General features: G+C 36.9%; 1 protein-coding gene across 1 annotated transcript; it reads right to left on the reverse strand.

Annotated features, from left to right (window-relative positions):
* Positions 1–7220: 7220 nt before the first annotated feature.
* Positions 7221–9027, reverse strand: LOC121316411 (protein angel homolog 2-like). Its single transcript, XM_041251482.1, is given in 3 exon segments — positions 7221–7539; positions 8087–8142; positions 8884–9027. Coding segments are annotated over 3 exon segments (510 nt in total). The 5' UTR covers positions 9019–9027.
* Positions 9028–16896: the final 7869 nt, after the last annotated feature.

Below are 16896 nucleotides of genomic sequence, written 5' to 3' on the forward strand. Positions count from 1 at the left end.
CTGCGGGTCTAGGTCTGGCCCCTGAATGGCTGCATTTGATTTGTATGGACTTTCCAACAGGGTTATTGACACCCTACAGAATGTCAGGGCAGAGTCCATTTGTTCCAGCTGCAAATGGGGTGTCTTCCAGGCGATGTGCCTACCTCGTGAGTTTGTCCCCACGACACGTACTATGGCAGTCTTACTGTAAATTTTTTTTTTTACAGAGGCCAGGACAAAGGTCACGCAACGCACCAATCCTGCCTTCTTGCCAATGACTATCTCGACTTTCCATGTCAACCAATCTGAGGAGTTGGAGACTTTCCATCCACTTCCTTTCCAGTCTGACAGGGAGCTACAACTCCATGCTCTGCCCAGTTCATGCCCTGGCATATTATGTTGACAGGACAAAAAGTTGGAGGCAGTCAGAACAATTTTTTGTCTGAGTCCTGTGGTCAAAGCCTGTCTAAGCAGCGGCTATCCAAATGGATAGCAGACACGGTCAGAACTGCCTGTGAGCTGGCCAACTTGCCCCCTCTGGGGGCCTTGCAACTTTGTGGGCTTTATTCCAGGGTGCATCTGTCAAGAACATATGCAATGCAGCGGCATGGGCTACTCCCCATACCTTTACTGAGTTTGTAACAATCACAATCCTGGAGGAACGTCAATAACAAGTATTTTGCGATGGAAATATAAATTCTACAGATTCTACAGACTTAATGTTGTGGATCCTCAAAACCCTGGTTTTGGAACTGCAGTGTTAAGGGTAGCTTCCCAGTCTACCCTTACAACACAGACATGGAGGTGAATTTCTATCAATTTTTCACCCTACTTGTTACAGGGGCTCCGAATGGTAACGCACAGGGCAGCCTGTCGGCTTAGCCTGGTATCATTCCGGTTGTTCTGCAATCATGCCTTTGCAACGGCTTGGGTATACTCACCCATTCGGTTTTGGTTATGGTTATGGTTGTGTGTGTGTGTGTGTGTGTGTGTGTGTGTGTGTGTGTGGGGATATTGAGTGACAGGGAGGGGGTTACACTCCTTCCTGCAAAAACACATGGGGACAGGTGTATTTAAAGGTGATCACAGGTGTTAGTTAGGTAGTGATGGTGAAGGAACAGTATGGTGCGGTTTGTTGTTTTTGTATTGTAAATAAATGCGCGAACGCTTGAACTGTAGTGTTTCTGATCTCCTTGCCGACGCACTCCGCCAGTTACATTTCGTTCTTGAAAGGGACGTTAGGTTACTATCATAACCTTGGCTCTCTGAAATAGAAATGTAACCATTAACCTTCAAGGTCGCTGTGTCCATTGTTAGCAGCAGGCTTGAAGAAACAATTAAGCTAAGATCTGTATCTGGAGTAGTTTTGATCCCTCGGGGGCTGGATCATGACTGAGTCACAGTCTCAAAAAGCAGCTTTGGGATAAAGCATTCAGTTCAGAGGTCTTTAGGAGGTAAATACCCATTCGGTAATGCTTACATTTCTATTTCAGGGAACCAGGGTTATGATAATAACTTAACGTTATAAGTTCAACATTATTTCAACAAAAATCATTTATTAAAAGCTTTTACAAAAAATTTACAGACTATCAATTTATTCCAGTTACAATATATTCATTAAACAGATCAAAGCAGTTTATTAACAGCAAGAGGCTATGAAACACCATGTTTTGACACTGTTCAACATTAAAAGCAGTCCATTTTATTTTGCTCAAGTTTAGTCCGTTGTATTTATCCAGTTCATAACAAGTTTTAAAAATAATTATTACACATACATATTATCCATAATTTTGTAATATGTGATTGAACAAAACCTGGACTGTGTGGACTGCAGTTAAATATCCCAGCGATAGATCATTTTACAATAGGAGAGGTTTTTCGCATCACTGAACATTTTTATTAAAACATTGCTTATTGATACTTCCAGGTAAGCAAATTTTGTCTGTGGTTTGGTTTGAAAGTAACCCCATCTGTGGTGAGTACACATTATAGCTCTGTAGCAATTGCTAGGGCAGATGCTGAACTGACACTAAGAATAAGCTCATTAATTTAAAAGACACAGTACTGCATTGTCATGGATAAAGTAAAAAAGCACCTTTCAGCAAATTCAGCATCTTCACTGGTAACAGCTTTAAGATACATCCATCCATCCATTATCAATAACTGATTAATCCTTCAGGATTGTGGTGAGATGGAGCCTAACCTGGTATACACAGGGTGCAAGGCAGAACTATACCCTGTTTGGGATGCCACACACCAAGGGCAATTTAGAGTGATCAATCAACCTGAACAGCATGTCTTTGGACTGTGGGAGGAAACCGGAGTACCCAGAGAAAACCCACGCGAACACGGGGAGAACATACAAACTCCACACAGACAGACCCCCTAGGCCAGATTAGAACCAAGGACCCTGGCACTTTAACGTCATTTATTTCTCTTACATGTATACACATGTGTAATATATATATATATATATATATATATATATATATTATATATAATATAATATATATTTATAAAACCCTTTATATTATATATATATAAAAACCCTTTAGATATCTTTAAAGGGGTTTAGCCTAGGGAAATTATTCACTGTACATTTTATAGCACATCCGTAAAACTTATGTGCATATACAATGAAGACAGAAACACGTACTCCCTGCCATAGTTTCCATATGATTCAAGCATGGAGGCTTTAGTGAAGACTACCTCGATAGTTAATCAAAATGAACAACTTCTTACCCTTTACGACTTGTTTCAGAGCACAATTATCATTAGTCTTCGATTATAAGGTATTTCAAGAATAATGCTAAATGGAGTCTGTGAGATCTGCTGGTAATGTTTAAAACTGCCTGTGCTACTGCGGTCATTGGATACATGGTGACAGAATATTGGTGTTGATATAAAATCTCAAACATAAGCTCATTAAAGAGATAAAACAAAAGTTGTACAGCTTAAAAATCACCCAAATCAATCTTCCTGAGTTTAACTGTTTAAATATACAGTGCCTATAGAAACCTCTCTCTCTCTCTCTCTCTCTCTCTCTCTTTTATATATATATATATATATATATATATATATATATATATATATATATATATATATATATATATATATATATATATATATATATAGTGCCTATAGAAAGTCTACACCTCCTTTCAACATTTTTACCTTTTGTTGCCTTAAAGCCTGGAATTAAAATGCATGAAATAGTTTTTTTTTCATTAATCTACACATCCTACCCCAAAACTTCCAAGTGAAAAAAATATTCTAGAAATTTGTAGCAAATTTATTAAAAATAAAAACTGAAATCACTTGGTTGGATAGTGTCCACCCCCTTGTAATAACAATCCTAAATTAGCTCAGTTGTAAACAATCACCTTTAAAATCACACACAAGTTAAGTGGCCTCCACCTGTGTTAAATTCTAGTGATTCACATAACCCTGCCTAGATCAGACCGTCCCTCCAAACTGGATGACTGAGCAAGGAGGAAACTGATCAGAGAGGCTACCAATAGCCCAATGGCAACTTTACAAGAGCTACAGGCTTTTATGGCCAAGACTGGTCAAAGTGTGCATGTGAGAACAATATCCCAAGCACTCCACAAATCTGGCCTGTATGGTAGGGTGCAACAAGGAAGCCATTACTCAAGAAAGCCCATCTTGAACCCCATTTGAAGTATGCAAAAAAAACAGTCAGGAGATTCTGTAGCCATGTGGTCTCATTGGCAGAGACTGGGGTGCTTGTCAGGATAGAAGGGAAAATAAATGGAGCAAAGTACAGAGAAGTCCTTGAGGAAAACCTGCTGCCCTCTGCAAGAAAGCTGAAACTGGGATGGAAGTTCACCTTTCAGCATGACAACAACTCAAAGGACACAGCCAAAGCTACACTGGAGTGGCTAAGGAACAAAAAGGTGCTTGAGTGGCCCAGTCAGAGGCCCGACCTAAATCCAATCAAAAATGTATAGCATGACTTGAAGACTGCTGTCCATCAACGCCCCCCAAGGAACTTGACAGAGCTTGAACAGTTTTGTAAAGAAGAATGGTCAAATATTGCCAAATCTAGGTGTGCAAAGTTGGTAGAGACCTATCCCAACAAACTCACAACTATAATTGCTGCCAAAGGTGCTTCCACCAAGTATTAACTCAGGGGGGGGGGGGGGGGGGTGGAGACTTATCCAATTATGATCTTTCAGTTTTATATTTTTAACTTTTTTCAGTTTTTATACTTTTGTCTCAATAAAAACTTTTTTCCCCTTAACAGTGTGGAGTATGGTGTGTAGATAAGTGGAAAAAAAATCCTCATTTAAATGCATGAAACTCTGAGGCACTGACACAACAAAATGTGAAAAAAAGTTCAAAGGGGGTGTAGACTTTCTATAGGCACTGTATCTACCTAAACCAAATGACATACTGTAAATATAGTTTGGATTCTTAGACCCAGGTTTGAAAATAACGTTTCAACCACTTGTTTCTAAACTATATCGTGTCAATCACTTGTTCCTAAAATATATATACTAGTTTGTTGTTAAATTACCCCCGAAATATTCAATAAAATCATTAACAAATATTGTACAAAGTAAAAAATTCAGACAAACAAAAAACTTAGAAAACAATAAAAAAAAAAAAAAAAAAAAAAAAAAACTTTTACACTACATGATTTTGTTCATTGAAGCTGGCTAGAAAGTACAAAGGGAACCCACAGCACGGGGCTCGTTGTGTTAGTGCAGCAGAATTTGGCCCACAAAGGCAGGTGATCAGAGGAGATGTGCTCATTAGGCAGTCCATTAACAGACCATAATTTATTTTCACTGAGACGAGAAAGCCTGGCAAGAATCTGCAACTGACCATTGTGGGATGTGCTGCCTCCTGCTGGAAGAAAAGACAGCTCCGTGATCAATCTGCAGTATTTTTAATCCTGTGCCACCTTTGAGGTTACCTTTGAGTTAGGCACGTATTGCATCTACATATATTTTATACAGAAGTCAACTGCACACACACACACACACACACACACACACACACACACACACACACACACACACACACACACACACTTTACACACTACAGATATTTATGTTCTTTTTTTTAAAGTGATTCTTACTCTCATTGTTCAGGAGCTATTTCTTAAGGCTGCTACATGCCAGAAGAAATATGACAAATAAAACTGTGCAGCGAAGCAACAAATGAGAAGAACCTATACTTTTGATAAGTACCATTCATACCACAAGTGTCACAACATGCAACACTGGAGGGACGCGAAATAAATAGGATTTAACCCTATATATATTTTTTTTGTTTCTTTGCGCCACAACTAGGGAATTGAGCAATTACCAGGGTGTGGCAGTATCCAAAATGATGGAGAAAAAAAATAATACCCAGCGTTTTATGACAAAGATCATCACAATTACTGTATAAATATACTGAAATGAAAGCTAAGTCATGGGTGTCCATTTCAAAGGAACTGGATTAGCCTGATATGTATGAATTATTTCCATACATGTTGAAATACCATCATAGAAGACATTCATAATTTTCACATCTTGTTGTCGAGCATGTACCAGTCTTTAATAGTTAATAGTTTTATATTTTGTCACATTTCAAACCTGTTGCATCGCATCTGTGTCACTTACTCGATGTATGGTCATGCTGATACAAAAGTATCTTGTTGCCCGATGAAAAATCGCATTGTGTCTGGTGTGTAACGGCCTTTACTGTAATTAACACAATAATATAGAAATGGGAGTTTTTGTGAACATACCAACATGCCTTTTTAATCTGCACATGAAATGATTGTGCATACATAAATATAACATACAACATAAAACACAAACTATGCACAGGAGTGGGTTACCCTGCCACACATATGTTCTTTTAACAAATTCATTCAAAATATATAAAAGGGAAATATCAGTGCTAGACCTAAAACATGTATCTATACCAACTATTAAAAAAAGCGAGCACTGGGAAAGAAGTATGAAAATAAGAAAGCACATTTGAAAATCCAAGTTTCTTGATCAAGGTCCCCCTATTCATTAGAGATATAATAATATACTCTTTGTTGATCATCTTTTACTTCCTGTTGGAAGAAACAGCGGCATCAGAGGAAAGAAGAACAACTACAGTTATGTTGTGGCCTCACACTTTGAACATTACATTTCCTGACTGTAAAAACCTCGGGTCAGATGTATTACCTTTTTCAAACACATTTACTATTTCTATATATAACTAAATCAATGAAAAATTGTTAAATAGTATAATACATTAATGAAATATGACAACCCTGGAATCAATATGCAAAGACAACACTGGTTAACTCTTGCTTCAGATTCTAGAGACTGTTTAAAAGAGTGTCTGTAACTAGAAATGGTTAAACTATGCAACAGACTGAGTGGGGTGATGTTACTTGTGCAGTGATGACAAAACAGTTGTAAAATAAAATCAACACACAGTGAAAATGTAACTTTAAAATCTTTCTTATATCGTACAGCTTCTCAGCCACTTAATGGTATAATGTGTCACGAATAATCCCAATTAGAATTCCAGAACCTACTTTTCACTCGGAGGGGAATATTTATCTCGACTGGCAGTTGAATGCACATTGAAATAGTCTACTGCATCTTGAGTGGATTTGTCTGCAGTGATGAGAAATGTACCGTTAATAGTTAAAAAAAAAAGAACACACAACACATGACATGACATACAGTATTTATTTTGCGGTGAAAACAAACTAACATGGCTTACGATACCAAATGTATGCACATGAGTGGTATATTAAACATGTCCTATGAACCTGTATTGTTATGGTATCCATTTTCATACTGACAACGGTGAGATATCCCAAGGCTTTTAGGCCAAAAGGGCACAGACAATAGCTGGTGGCCTCAAGCAGTCTGTTGTCCAGAAATCTGAAGGAAAAATAAATAATCATACAATAAGGTTGCTATAGTAACGAGTTAAGATAAATGGTTTGGGAATTGGATGGAAAAAAAAAATTGGTCAGCTTCTATATACAAATGTTGTTCGTATTGTGTTTTTTAATTTACATTTTTTTCATTGGTGTCAAATCATATATAGGCCCACAGGTACGGTTTTGCTCATACTAAAAGGTCATTTTTTTACTTGGCTTTCGTTTATTTTGTTTATTTTTTAAACGAGGGTCATCAACATACTGAATATTTAAGTAGTTTAAAAATTTAAAATGAGCACAATTGCACATGTGGGCCTACTAAGGATTCTATACACTTGAGACTTGTCCGATCTCTGCCAGCAGTATTGCCAGCTGGGTCAGCTTGATGTCTCCTTGTCTGGGGTTGTACAGCAGATGTGTGTTGGCCACACAGATGCTGAGGTCAGAGCTCTGTGTAGCTGCAGGTTTCAGCAACAGAACCAATCCCACATTATCTCCATCTAATAGTGGGATGCCATGATGGAAAAACTCGACTGGGTGACTTGATACAAGGGAAAATTTAAATTGTTTGAACCCTATGGCATAGCCATCAAGTTTTCTACCTGCCCACATCTTGTATTCACAATGGTAACCTACAGAGGAAAGAAAGCCAAGCAAGTTATCTTTCTAAGTCTTGTATTTTAAAATCACAAAATACATACACTGCTCTTTAAGCGGATTAAGATAAATATATTGATTCATTGACTGAATAACCAAGTACATATGAACACGTAAAACAATATTGTACTAAAGCCTCAAGAAAGCCAATTGTGCCCTCTAGTGATCAAAATCTACTGCATCTAGAGCTCCCCTTGATGATAACTAGATATGAGGCATTAGTACGTCTGAATCAATAAAACATTTTCATAATGATTATATTTTAGATGTGCGCAACAAATATTTTAATTAACTGTAAAAAGGGATTTGGAGAATTAAAAGAGTCAGTCCCCTTCCATGCAAAACTGGGTCTTTGTTACCATGCTGACCTTGTTTGACATTCCAGTTTAAGGTGTGATTAAGATTTATTCTGTAGATTATACTTTTTTTTTATTTCTATGTTTTTATCAACATATATTCTGGGAATAGGTTGCCAAAATAGTTTTGGTAATTTAAATGCTCAGCAATATATAACAAGCAGGTACCTAAGGATTCTAGACGGTTTGATTGGGGTTTCGTAGTGATCCTTTTACACTTCTTGCAGACACAAAATCTAAGAAAAAGTTTCAAAAGCTGCATTGTAAATAAAGAAACCTTATTCTGACGTTTATACTTTGGTATATATATTATATGGATATATAAAATATATATATATATATATATATATATATATATATATTTAATGTGTAATATCTTGATATTATGGTAGTTGTATCTACAAATGATTATTCCGCAGGTGTGGATCTAGCTAAATTAAATAAATCCCCACATTCCGGTCTGGTAACTTCCTTCCAGTGGATAATTTGATTTCTCTTGGAATGACCCAGTTAAGAATATGATCTAAGTTTTACTGCAATTATTAATGATCCCAAACTATTAAACACCAATAAGTCTTTTGTAATGTCTTCATTTTTTAAAACATTGAAAAAGACTAGTCAAATACATTTGTCATGAAATTGATTGTTTTTCTTTTAGTAGTTCTAAACTGTTATTGTTTATGCCTACAGCCTCAAAGGTTTAAACAATATTATAACTGCTCAAAAGGAACTATAAGTGGAATTTTGTTTTATACACTATATTTAACACAATTTAGTAACAGTTTCTTGCTGTTCACAAAGTGTTGCAGATTTTGCACAATACTGTATTGGTCTATTTCACAGGTCCTGACAAATTGAGGATTACCCTACATAAGGTAACATTAGGCAGTAGAGGAGTACTGATAGTCTGAGTTTGCGAAAGTGAATGTATATTTCTATGGGAATGTTGCACTAGGACGTATTAGTTTTTTTCTCACATTTGCATCATGTTGTGTTAGTTCCTGCACGATGTTGGGGAATCTATAACCCCAGTGTAATATTGGACGTCTGCAGTGTATGTACGATTGTGCATTGTCCTTCAACAAATGCTGGGAAAGGATGTTGTAAGACATGACTGTAAAGTCAAATTCTTTATTTTCTTTCCCATCTGAAATGTACATTTGTTCATGCTGTCTTGATTTTTGTTTATAATGCTGTGAGAAATCTTCCCAATGTCATTGTATTGCCCTGGAAAACACAGACAGAAAAATAAAATTACAGGTCGCAGACAAAAATATTGTCACCCTACACTATAAGATCATTAAAAAAAACACATTAAATACAAGCATTTGGCAAACATTAGGCACTGATTAATATGACTAAAATACAAAAATTCTTTATAAAAAAACAAAAGCACTTAAGCAATTTGAAATATTTTTCACCTTTACATTAAAAGTCTGTTAATTTAATATAACTAATTTTAAAATATATTCATTACACAGTACATTACACCATTACACAGTAATTAAGCTACATTACAAAGACAATACCCAAAAAAAGGTAATTAATTCCAAAAAATGTAATCTGTTGAAAAACATTTTGGCATCAAAGCAGATGATGGTCAAGACAAATTAGTTGGATTCATGTTTAAGAAAAGCACTCATAGCAAACTACAATGAAGTAAATGGTTACAGAACAGTATAAAAAAGATGGGAAACCAAAATCCACAGAGTAATAATCAAAAAGTACCACAGAACAAATTCAACTGAAACACTTGAAAGAAGTGGACGTCCAAAGAAAATTACAGATACAGCAGGCAAGAGAATGATCCAAGCAGCTAAATTCCCAGATTAAAAGCCAAGGGCTTAAAGAAAGATTTAGAAGCATCAGGCATAATAGTACACAAAAGAACTGTACAAAGGCACCTGAACACATAAGAGCTGTATGCACATAGACCCACCATTTTTAAAGAAAATACATCAAAACAAACCATCTAAAATTTGCCAAGAAATATTAACAGGAATCTGAAGCATTCTTATGCAAAATGTTGTGGTTCAGATGTTCCGTGTTTGACTGTTGCATGAAGTAATATATTGCGTAGGTCCGTTCTGAGAAAATGGTTTTGTGTTGGGCTGTCTGCCCTATAAGAAGACTTCCATCCTCTGTGTCCGTGTGCTCTAGGGTCCTGTCTCTCATCCTGGCATCTCCTTTTCAACTCAGGTTCATTGTCCCAAAGCTCCATGACACCACTGGAAGTGTGAAAGGGTGCCGCCTGATAGAAGCTATCTGAAGTGAATCTCACTCTAGGTGATCTACTACAGACAGAGCCACAGAAACAACCTGGAGTCCTGAGGTTCATAGAGTGGGATCCACTGTAATTGTTGCAGCCCAGGGGGAAGGCCAGTCCGCCATGTGGGGCTACTCAAGTATGGGCTGTTATGGGAGACCTCTGTTTGGGTTCCAACTCCTGCCTAGGAGAGTGAAGTTACGAGTGAACATAGGGGCAGCTGAAAATACATTATTACAGTGGTCAGTCCAGGCATATGTACAGATTTGTAACCGTACCAGTCAATGCACCAGTAATTATTTACAAAGTATCTGTTTAATGTTACTATTTTTAAAAGTGCTTAATTCTTGAAGAAAATGTCTGCGATGGTATTACAGTAATACGATTTTCAACATTGCTGGCAATTACAAATCCTATTATATACTATGGTGTATACCTCCTTTTTTTATTGAAATAGACCATAGACCACACCTTCTGGTTCACATATATATATATATATATATATATATATATATATAATATATATTATATATTATATATATATATATATATATATATATATATATATATATATTATAGATACATAATTTAAAGTATATTATGCACATTATTATTACTTAGTATATTTGCACATTAGTTATACAGCACCATGACATTATACATCTGTCCTTAATTTTATAAGAGCTGAGTTGATTTGTGGATAGCTTTTTACATTTAAGGATCGAGTGACGTGAATTTTATTTTTCAATACATATAATGCGACACAAGTGGAGACTACTTACACACGCAAAGGCAAAACACTATCAGCTTTTTTCCTATTCAATGTGGGATATGCAGTGTTTGACGCCAGACGTTTGATGCCACTATGCTTCTTGTTCTACAAACTGATCTTGGCACTGACAGCATTTTTGGGTTGATAGATTCTGACGTCTCCAGAATTCTGACCTTAAAATCTTTCAATAATAATTTAGGGATCACCTGAAAAACACATGAAATACATTGATAAAGGATCTATTTTTTTAAACACACATGATAAACAAAAACAATGTACATGTGCATTTACATTGTGGTGTTTATTTTATTTTCAAATAAATGAAGTAATATAGATTATATTATTGCAATTTAATAAATAAGTTGATAAATGATGATGTGTTTTGTTTCTGTCTTCATCCAACACAGGAATTATTGGGACAACATTTTCTTTTCTTTTTTTTTCTCACAGCTTGAAATGTACAAAGCAAATAAAGAAAACAAACAGATTATCTTATTTGTTATTCCGACAGAGACACTGCCAACCTTCTTCCACCGTGTATGGCTCTTCAACTGGCAACCGCAAGGGACAACCAAGTGGCCCGCCAAGTCAGAAAAAAAATAATGAAAAATTACTAAAATAAATATGGAAAAGAAAAAACAAAAACAGTAACATCTTAAATCAATTTGTGATTTAGACGTGTGTCTTATTTTTGTATCTGGCATCACACCACCTCTTTCCAGTCACTAAGCATGACTAGTTAAGGCCCTGTGAAAACTGAGATTTTTAAAAATTTAAGGCGCCTTTGGGCATTTCTTCTCATTTATACTTATTTGTTTAACCTGCATGAATACCGTCTGTTTACAAACAAAATCGTTAAACTATTCTATCCTTCACTCATTATTATGATTGTTATTATTATTCTCTAGTCCCTAACCATTACCAGTAAAGACTGAACATTAGCATTACCCCTTTGGTAATCTTCCAAGAGAACATGGCTATATAACAAAACTCTTGTCTCACATGTAAATGACAATTTCATTAAGGGAAGCTGCGTAAATACAGCAATACACCATCACATATCAAATACACTTTGCTCAACCACATGCACGATACATAATAAACCACTGCTCCAGCTACAGTAGAATAACATTAACAACAATAATCACAATAACAAGCATTGAAATATTACAGTGAGGGTCTCATCAACGCATCAACGATGTTAATATTTGTGGACAAGAACAGTATTTTGTGTGTGTATAAAAGAGAGCAGCTAAAAGAAATGATTGGCATTTTAATGTAAAGATGCACACTTCTGTAGCTGTGTATATCGCAGAGTGCAAAAAATAAATAATGATGGCTGAATATGTCGCTAGCACCATTCTTGAGATCCACAATCCTGCAGTTTTTATATGTATCACTTAATTACTAAATAACAGGAAGAAAATATAATTGTCTACTGAGCTAAGTAACCACACTGGTAATGTGATACGAAAAGCCGGCCCTAAATCTGCTTTGCGTTCATACATATGTAGTCCCGGATTGCAGGCCCTGGGCCGCATCTAAACGGTGGCTTAAATCTGGGCTGCCTTTTCTTTTTTTTGAAATGTTCACATATGAGACAAGATGTCTCAAATCACAAGCGTGAACGGGGTCTAAATGCCTGTCAACAGACAATTTTCAGTCATGTTCTAAAATAACATTGTAGGACATAGAGAAGAGCTTACCTCTATCGCTGTGCAAAACTCATGCTGGACACTGCTTTACGCAATCTGCTGCCGTCACATTTTTTGCCTTTTTAGAGACATCCATTTTCTGATTTACAGTGTGCAGTATTTTAATTTCTTACCTAGATTATATATAGTCACATGACAATCACTGCACAGCACTATGTTCATGGCGAATAGTACACGGAGGCACACAGCAGAGCTGTACAGTTTTGCTAATCTGATTGTTTTTTGTATGAAATAATTCATCTTTATTTCTTAAGAATATTGAAAAAAATTGCGGTATTGTGTTAATTTCACGATTTCTGTGCAACCTGTGAATTCTCGCGTTATACAGGCATTAAATATAGTATAACAGTTATGCTATTAATATGTCACATACATTTTAAAATGTAAGTAATGATACTCACAATGTTGTATTATTAAAGTACTATTAATATGGTAAACTTTGTAAGTCTTGTTCAATGCTTAATATTACCTTATATAATATTTCGAAGTGTCTCCAGGTATGGCGCACCGGCAAAATGCACAGTATTTTATTTATCACGTAGGTGGTCACGTTGGACATGGAGATCACGTGACGTGGGTGGGTTGGGAAGAGTGCGAGTGTGAAGAGATAGTGAGATCAAAAAAAAATCCCCAGCCTGCGTGACGATTCTCATTGATTCCAAGGGGAGCTACCTTGACGAAAGGTGTCCATTTCTGAGAAAGCGCATCACTAAAATCAAATGCCCCAATACAGAGAGAGCCTTCCAGATTATAGCCAAGTCATAGTTTGTAGCCCCAAAATACATCATAATCCATACGGGTATAAATGATCTGCCGCAGCATTCCGAAGATCTGCCCAAATCACTGGAACAACTGGTCGAACTGGAACCACAGCAACTCCTGCAGCCAAAATCATTTTCTCCACATTGCTGTTGAGAAAAGATGTGTCAGAGCACATTATTCATGAGATTAACAGGAAGATCTCAAACAGCTGCGATAACCTGCCCATCATATATGTAGCTCATCACCATGCACTCAGCTCAGACACCTGTATGACGAAGTCCACCTCAACAAACAAGGGATGAAAATGAAAACCATCAAAGATGTCATCCTCAGCCGAGACCCAGCCAGGACCATCAGAGAACCAATGCCAGCTTGCCATACAAAAAAAGGAGAGGCCACTCAAGAACCCACATGGTCTGCACATCGATTCACCAGTAGAAGCATCACCACCCCCACCACCACCACTGGAGTCAGAGGTGGTGTTCTTCCAGACACTCGGTAAAGTGCTGTTGTGCGGAGACTTGAATTCCAGAACAAGCAGAGAAAATGATTGTCTAACAATAGAAGGAAATAAGCAAATCTTTCAAAATTCTCCTTTGTACCAAGACTCTATTTCACTAAACAGAAGTGTGGTAGCGTGGTGGTTAGCATTGCTGCCTTACACCACCAGGGTCCTAGGTTTGATTCAAGCCTAGGGGTGGCATCTGACTGGCGTCCAGTCCTGCCTTGCGCCCTGTGTCTGCCGGGTTAGGCTCTGGCTCACCTTGACCCTGTAAAGGATTACGCGATTAATGATAATGGATGGATGGATGGATATATATATATATATATATATATATATATATATATATATATATATATATATATATATATATATATATATATATATATAACTGTAATTTAGACAATCGGTTGACTATTTTTATTATTGCTGATGAGTTGCTGCTTTTGGTGATGCGACTGATTGAACTGCACTGCGTGTGTTCCTGCATACATACGTTTTGACATAAACCCACTAGCCTCACCCCAACAGTGTTCGCCTGCTTTTGACGGGAGAAATGCGATTACATTACTGGTATGTACTGTCCTCCATAAAGCAGACACAGATTTGTCATACCGGTTAGACTCCACTGAAGTAAATGAAAAAAGCAAGGCCATTCTGCTCAAGACCCCCAACACAAGTTATCGTAGCTTGCTACCAATGTGTCATCTTTATGTTTGCCTTTGTGATATTTGATCACTCTCCAAGGAAAACATTTGTCAAATGAACTGTATGAGCTGTATTTACATGAGCACTCTCAGTCTCCTGCTTTTCCATCAAAATCTACCTACAGCTGATGCTGTCTTATTGTGTGTGTGTGTGTGTGTGTGTGTGTGTGTGTGTCTCAATTTTCTTTCCGAGAGTACTATGTAAAGAACTTTTAAGTCCCATTCAATGCATTTATTTTGTCATCATTGTGAGGTGATTTTCCATTAATGTCCTTAAAACAACATATCTTGAGAATGTGCTGCTGACAACTGGGTCACTGTGGCAAAGTGGTGAATACGTGCAGGTGAGTGCAGTGCAGAGCGGATTAATCACACAGACGAATGATTTACAGGTGCAAGGGTGTTTATTAATGATTATAATGTCCAGAGCCTTATGGGAAAACCTGAAAACAATAACAATGATGGAAGTGGTACAGCGGCGTGTATCACTCCTGTTTGTAATCCCACAGGTTTGACCCCCAACCAAAAAGTCCCGTCTTTTCTCACGCACACAAAACACAAACACAGACACAGTTCCTACAGTGCATGAATTAAGTGCTTGTGGTGCAAAGACAGTCCTGAAGTGAAAATTGAATGTTGAAGTCTGGGTTTAATGCTGGCCTGTGGCTACAGCTCCGGATCGTGCGAGTACTCTTTGAAAACAAACAACACAAACAAACAGTGTTATAAGACATACTAACACTCAGAACACTCACAGTTTATTCACAAATTATGGACTCCTTCTAGGTTGTTGCTAAACATCTACAAAGGAACAGATCACTGAAGCTACGCCCCCTATTTATTCCCTCGCTCATGACCCCTAGGTTAATGAGAGCACCCGCTCCTCCAATCCTCAGATGCCACGTCGTCTACCATCCGATTCATTTGTTGCTAGTAGGGAGATGGTCACCTGTTTAAAAACCCTGCAGTTTTCCCTGCTCGTGCTGGTGTGTTCAGAAGTGAAGAACGGGAGAGTGAGAGGAGAAAGAAATTTTTAAAAAAATAAAGGATCAGTGAAGGGGATTGCCCAGCCTGACCGGTTTATTTGTGTTCGAGATTTGGTTTTGTTTAATTATTTATTTTTGTGCTCTGTGAGCAGGGTTTTCTGTTTAGATATTCTATTTATTTTTTGTTGTTTAATAAGCGGCTCACCACGCCTCTCTTTTTCAACTGCAATACTCGCCTTTGTTTTCATTTCCTCATTCTGGCCTGACGTCACCTCTCAGCCATTTCCTGTCACACCCCAGTACACTTTTAAACAAATAAGAATAATTTAAGAAACATCAGTTGCTTGACTTAAGAATCTGACAGGTAAGAAATTTTAATTGAGTGTTTGTTTTATTTCTTGAACACAGACAATAGATTTCCAATAGTTTTAATTAACATATTATATTTCCAGACCAGTTATCCAGTACCTGCAAACTGTTTACCTCACCTGAAGTTACACATTGTGCATCCGTCATTTCACCTAAAATATTACACGTAAGTAATTGTATCTCATTGAGGTTTAATTTAATACTAAAGTTACTGCATGCCAAAGTGGATTGTGATGTACTTGTGCAATAAATTATGTGACCAGCTATAAAAATGATCATCCTATTATTTGTTTCTCTCTAAACCCCAAATTATTGGTACTTCTGACATAAAAAAAGATTATTTTGTGCACTGAGTTAGAAACAAAATGTTCTAGATAGAATAAAACATTGCAGCTAGCCTAAGTACACCCTGTGGGTTCTAGCAACAGCTACCTGCCTAGTGTTCCTAATCTTGTTATAGTATCTCCAGATATGAAAATGTAACCACTGTAGTCCAGAAGCCCATGTACCACCAAACTGTCCTTTTTTTTTTTAAACTATCTAGTGGTTGAAGGGATAATTTTAAGCAAAGTTCCTGAAGAAGCACAAATCAAGCTTGTTTAGAATTTATGGCTTGAACTATGAACTTGGTGAAAATTGCTTAAAAAAGATGTTTAAAGCAATGTTGCTTCATGTAGGTTGCCAAAAAAAATGCTTATAGTATAATGGACATAACTGTGACATTGTACCAGTTTCTTGTACCACTGTTTACCCTTGCGTTATTATTGAAGAACCACTGCATTGCATTGATGTTGCTTGCCATTTGGTAAGTGCTAGCCATGGCTGGCGTAAGATATCACATTGGCCAAAGAGGTGGAACCATCATTTGGATGAGGATCCAGAAATGTATCGTGATCAAAACATGCTTGGGG

Source organism: Polyodon spathula, chromosome 5 (assembly GCF_017654505.1).
Source record: "Polyodon spathula isolate WHYD16114869_AA chromosome 5, ASM1765450v1, whole genome shotgun sequence".
NCBI classification, from domain to species: domain Eukaryota; kingdom Metazoa; phylum Chordata; class Actinopteri; order Acipenseriformes; family Polyodontidae; genus Polyodon; species Polyodon spathula.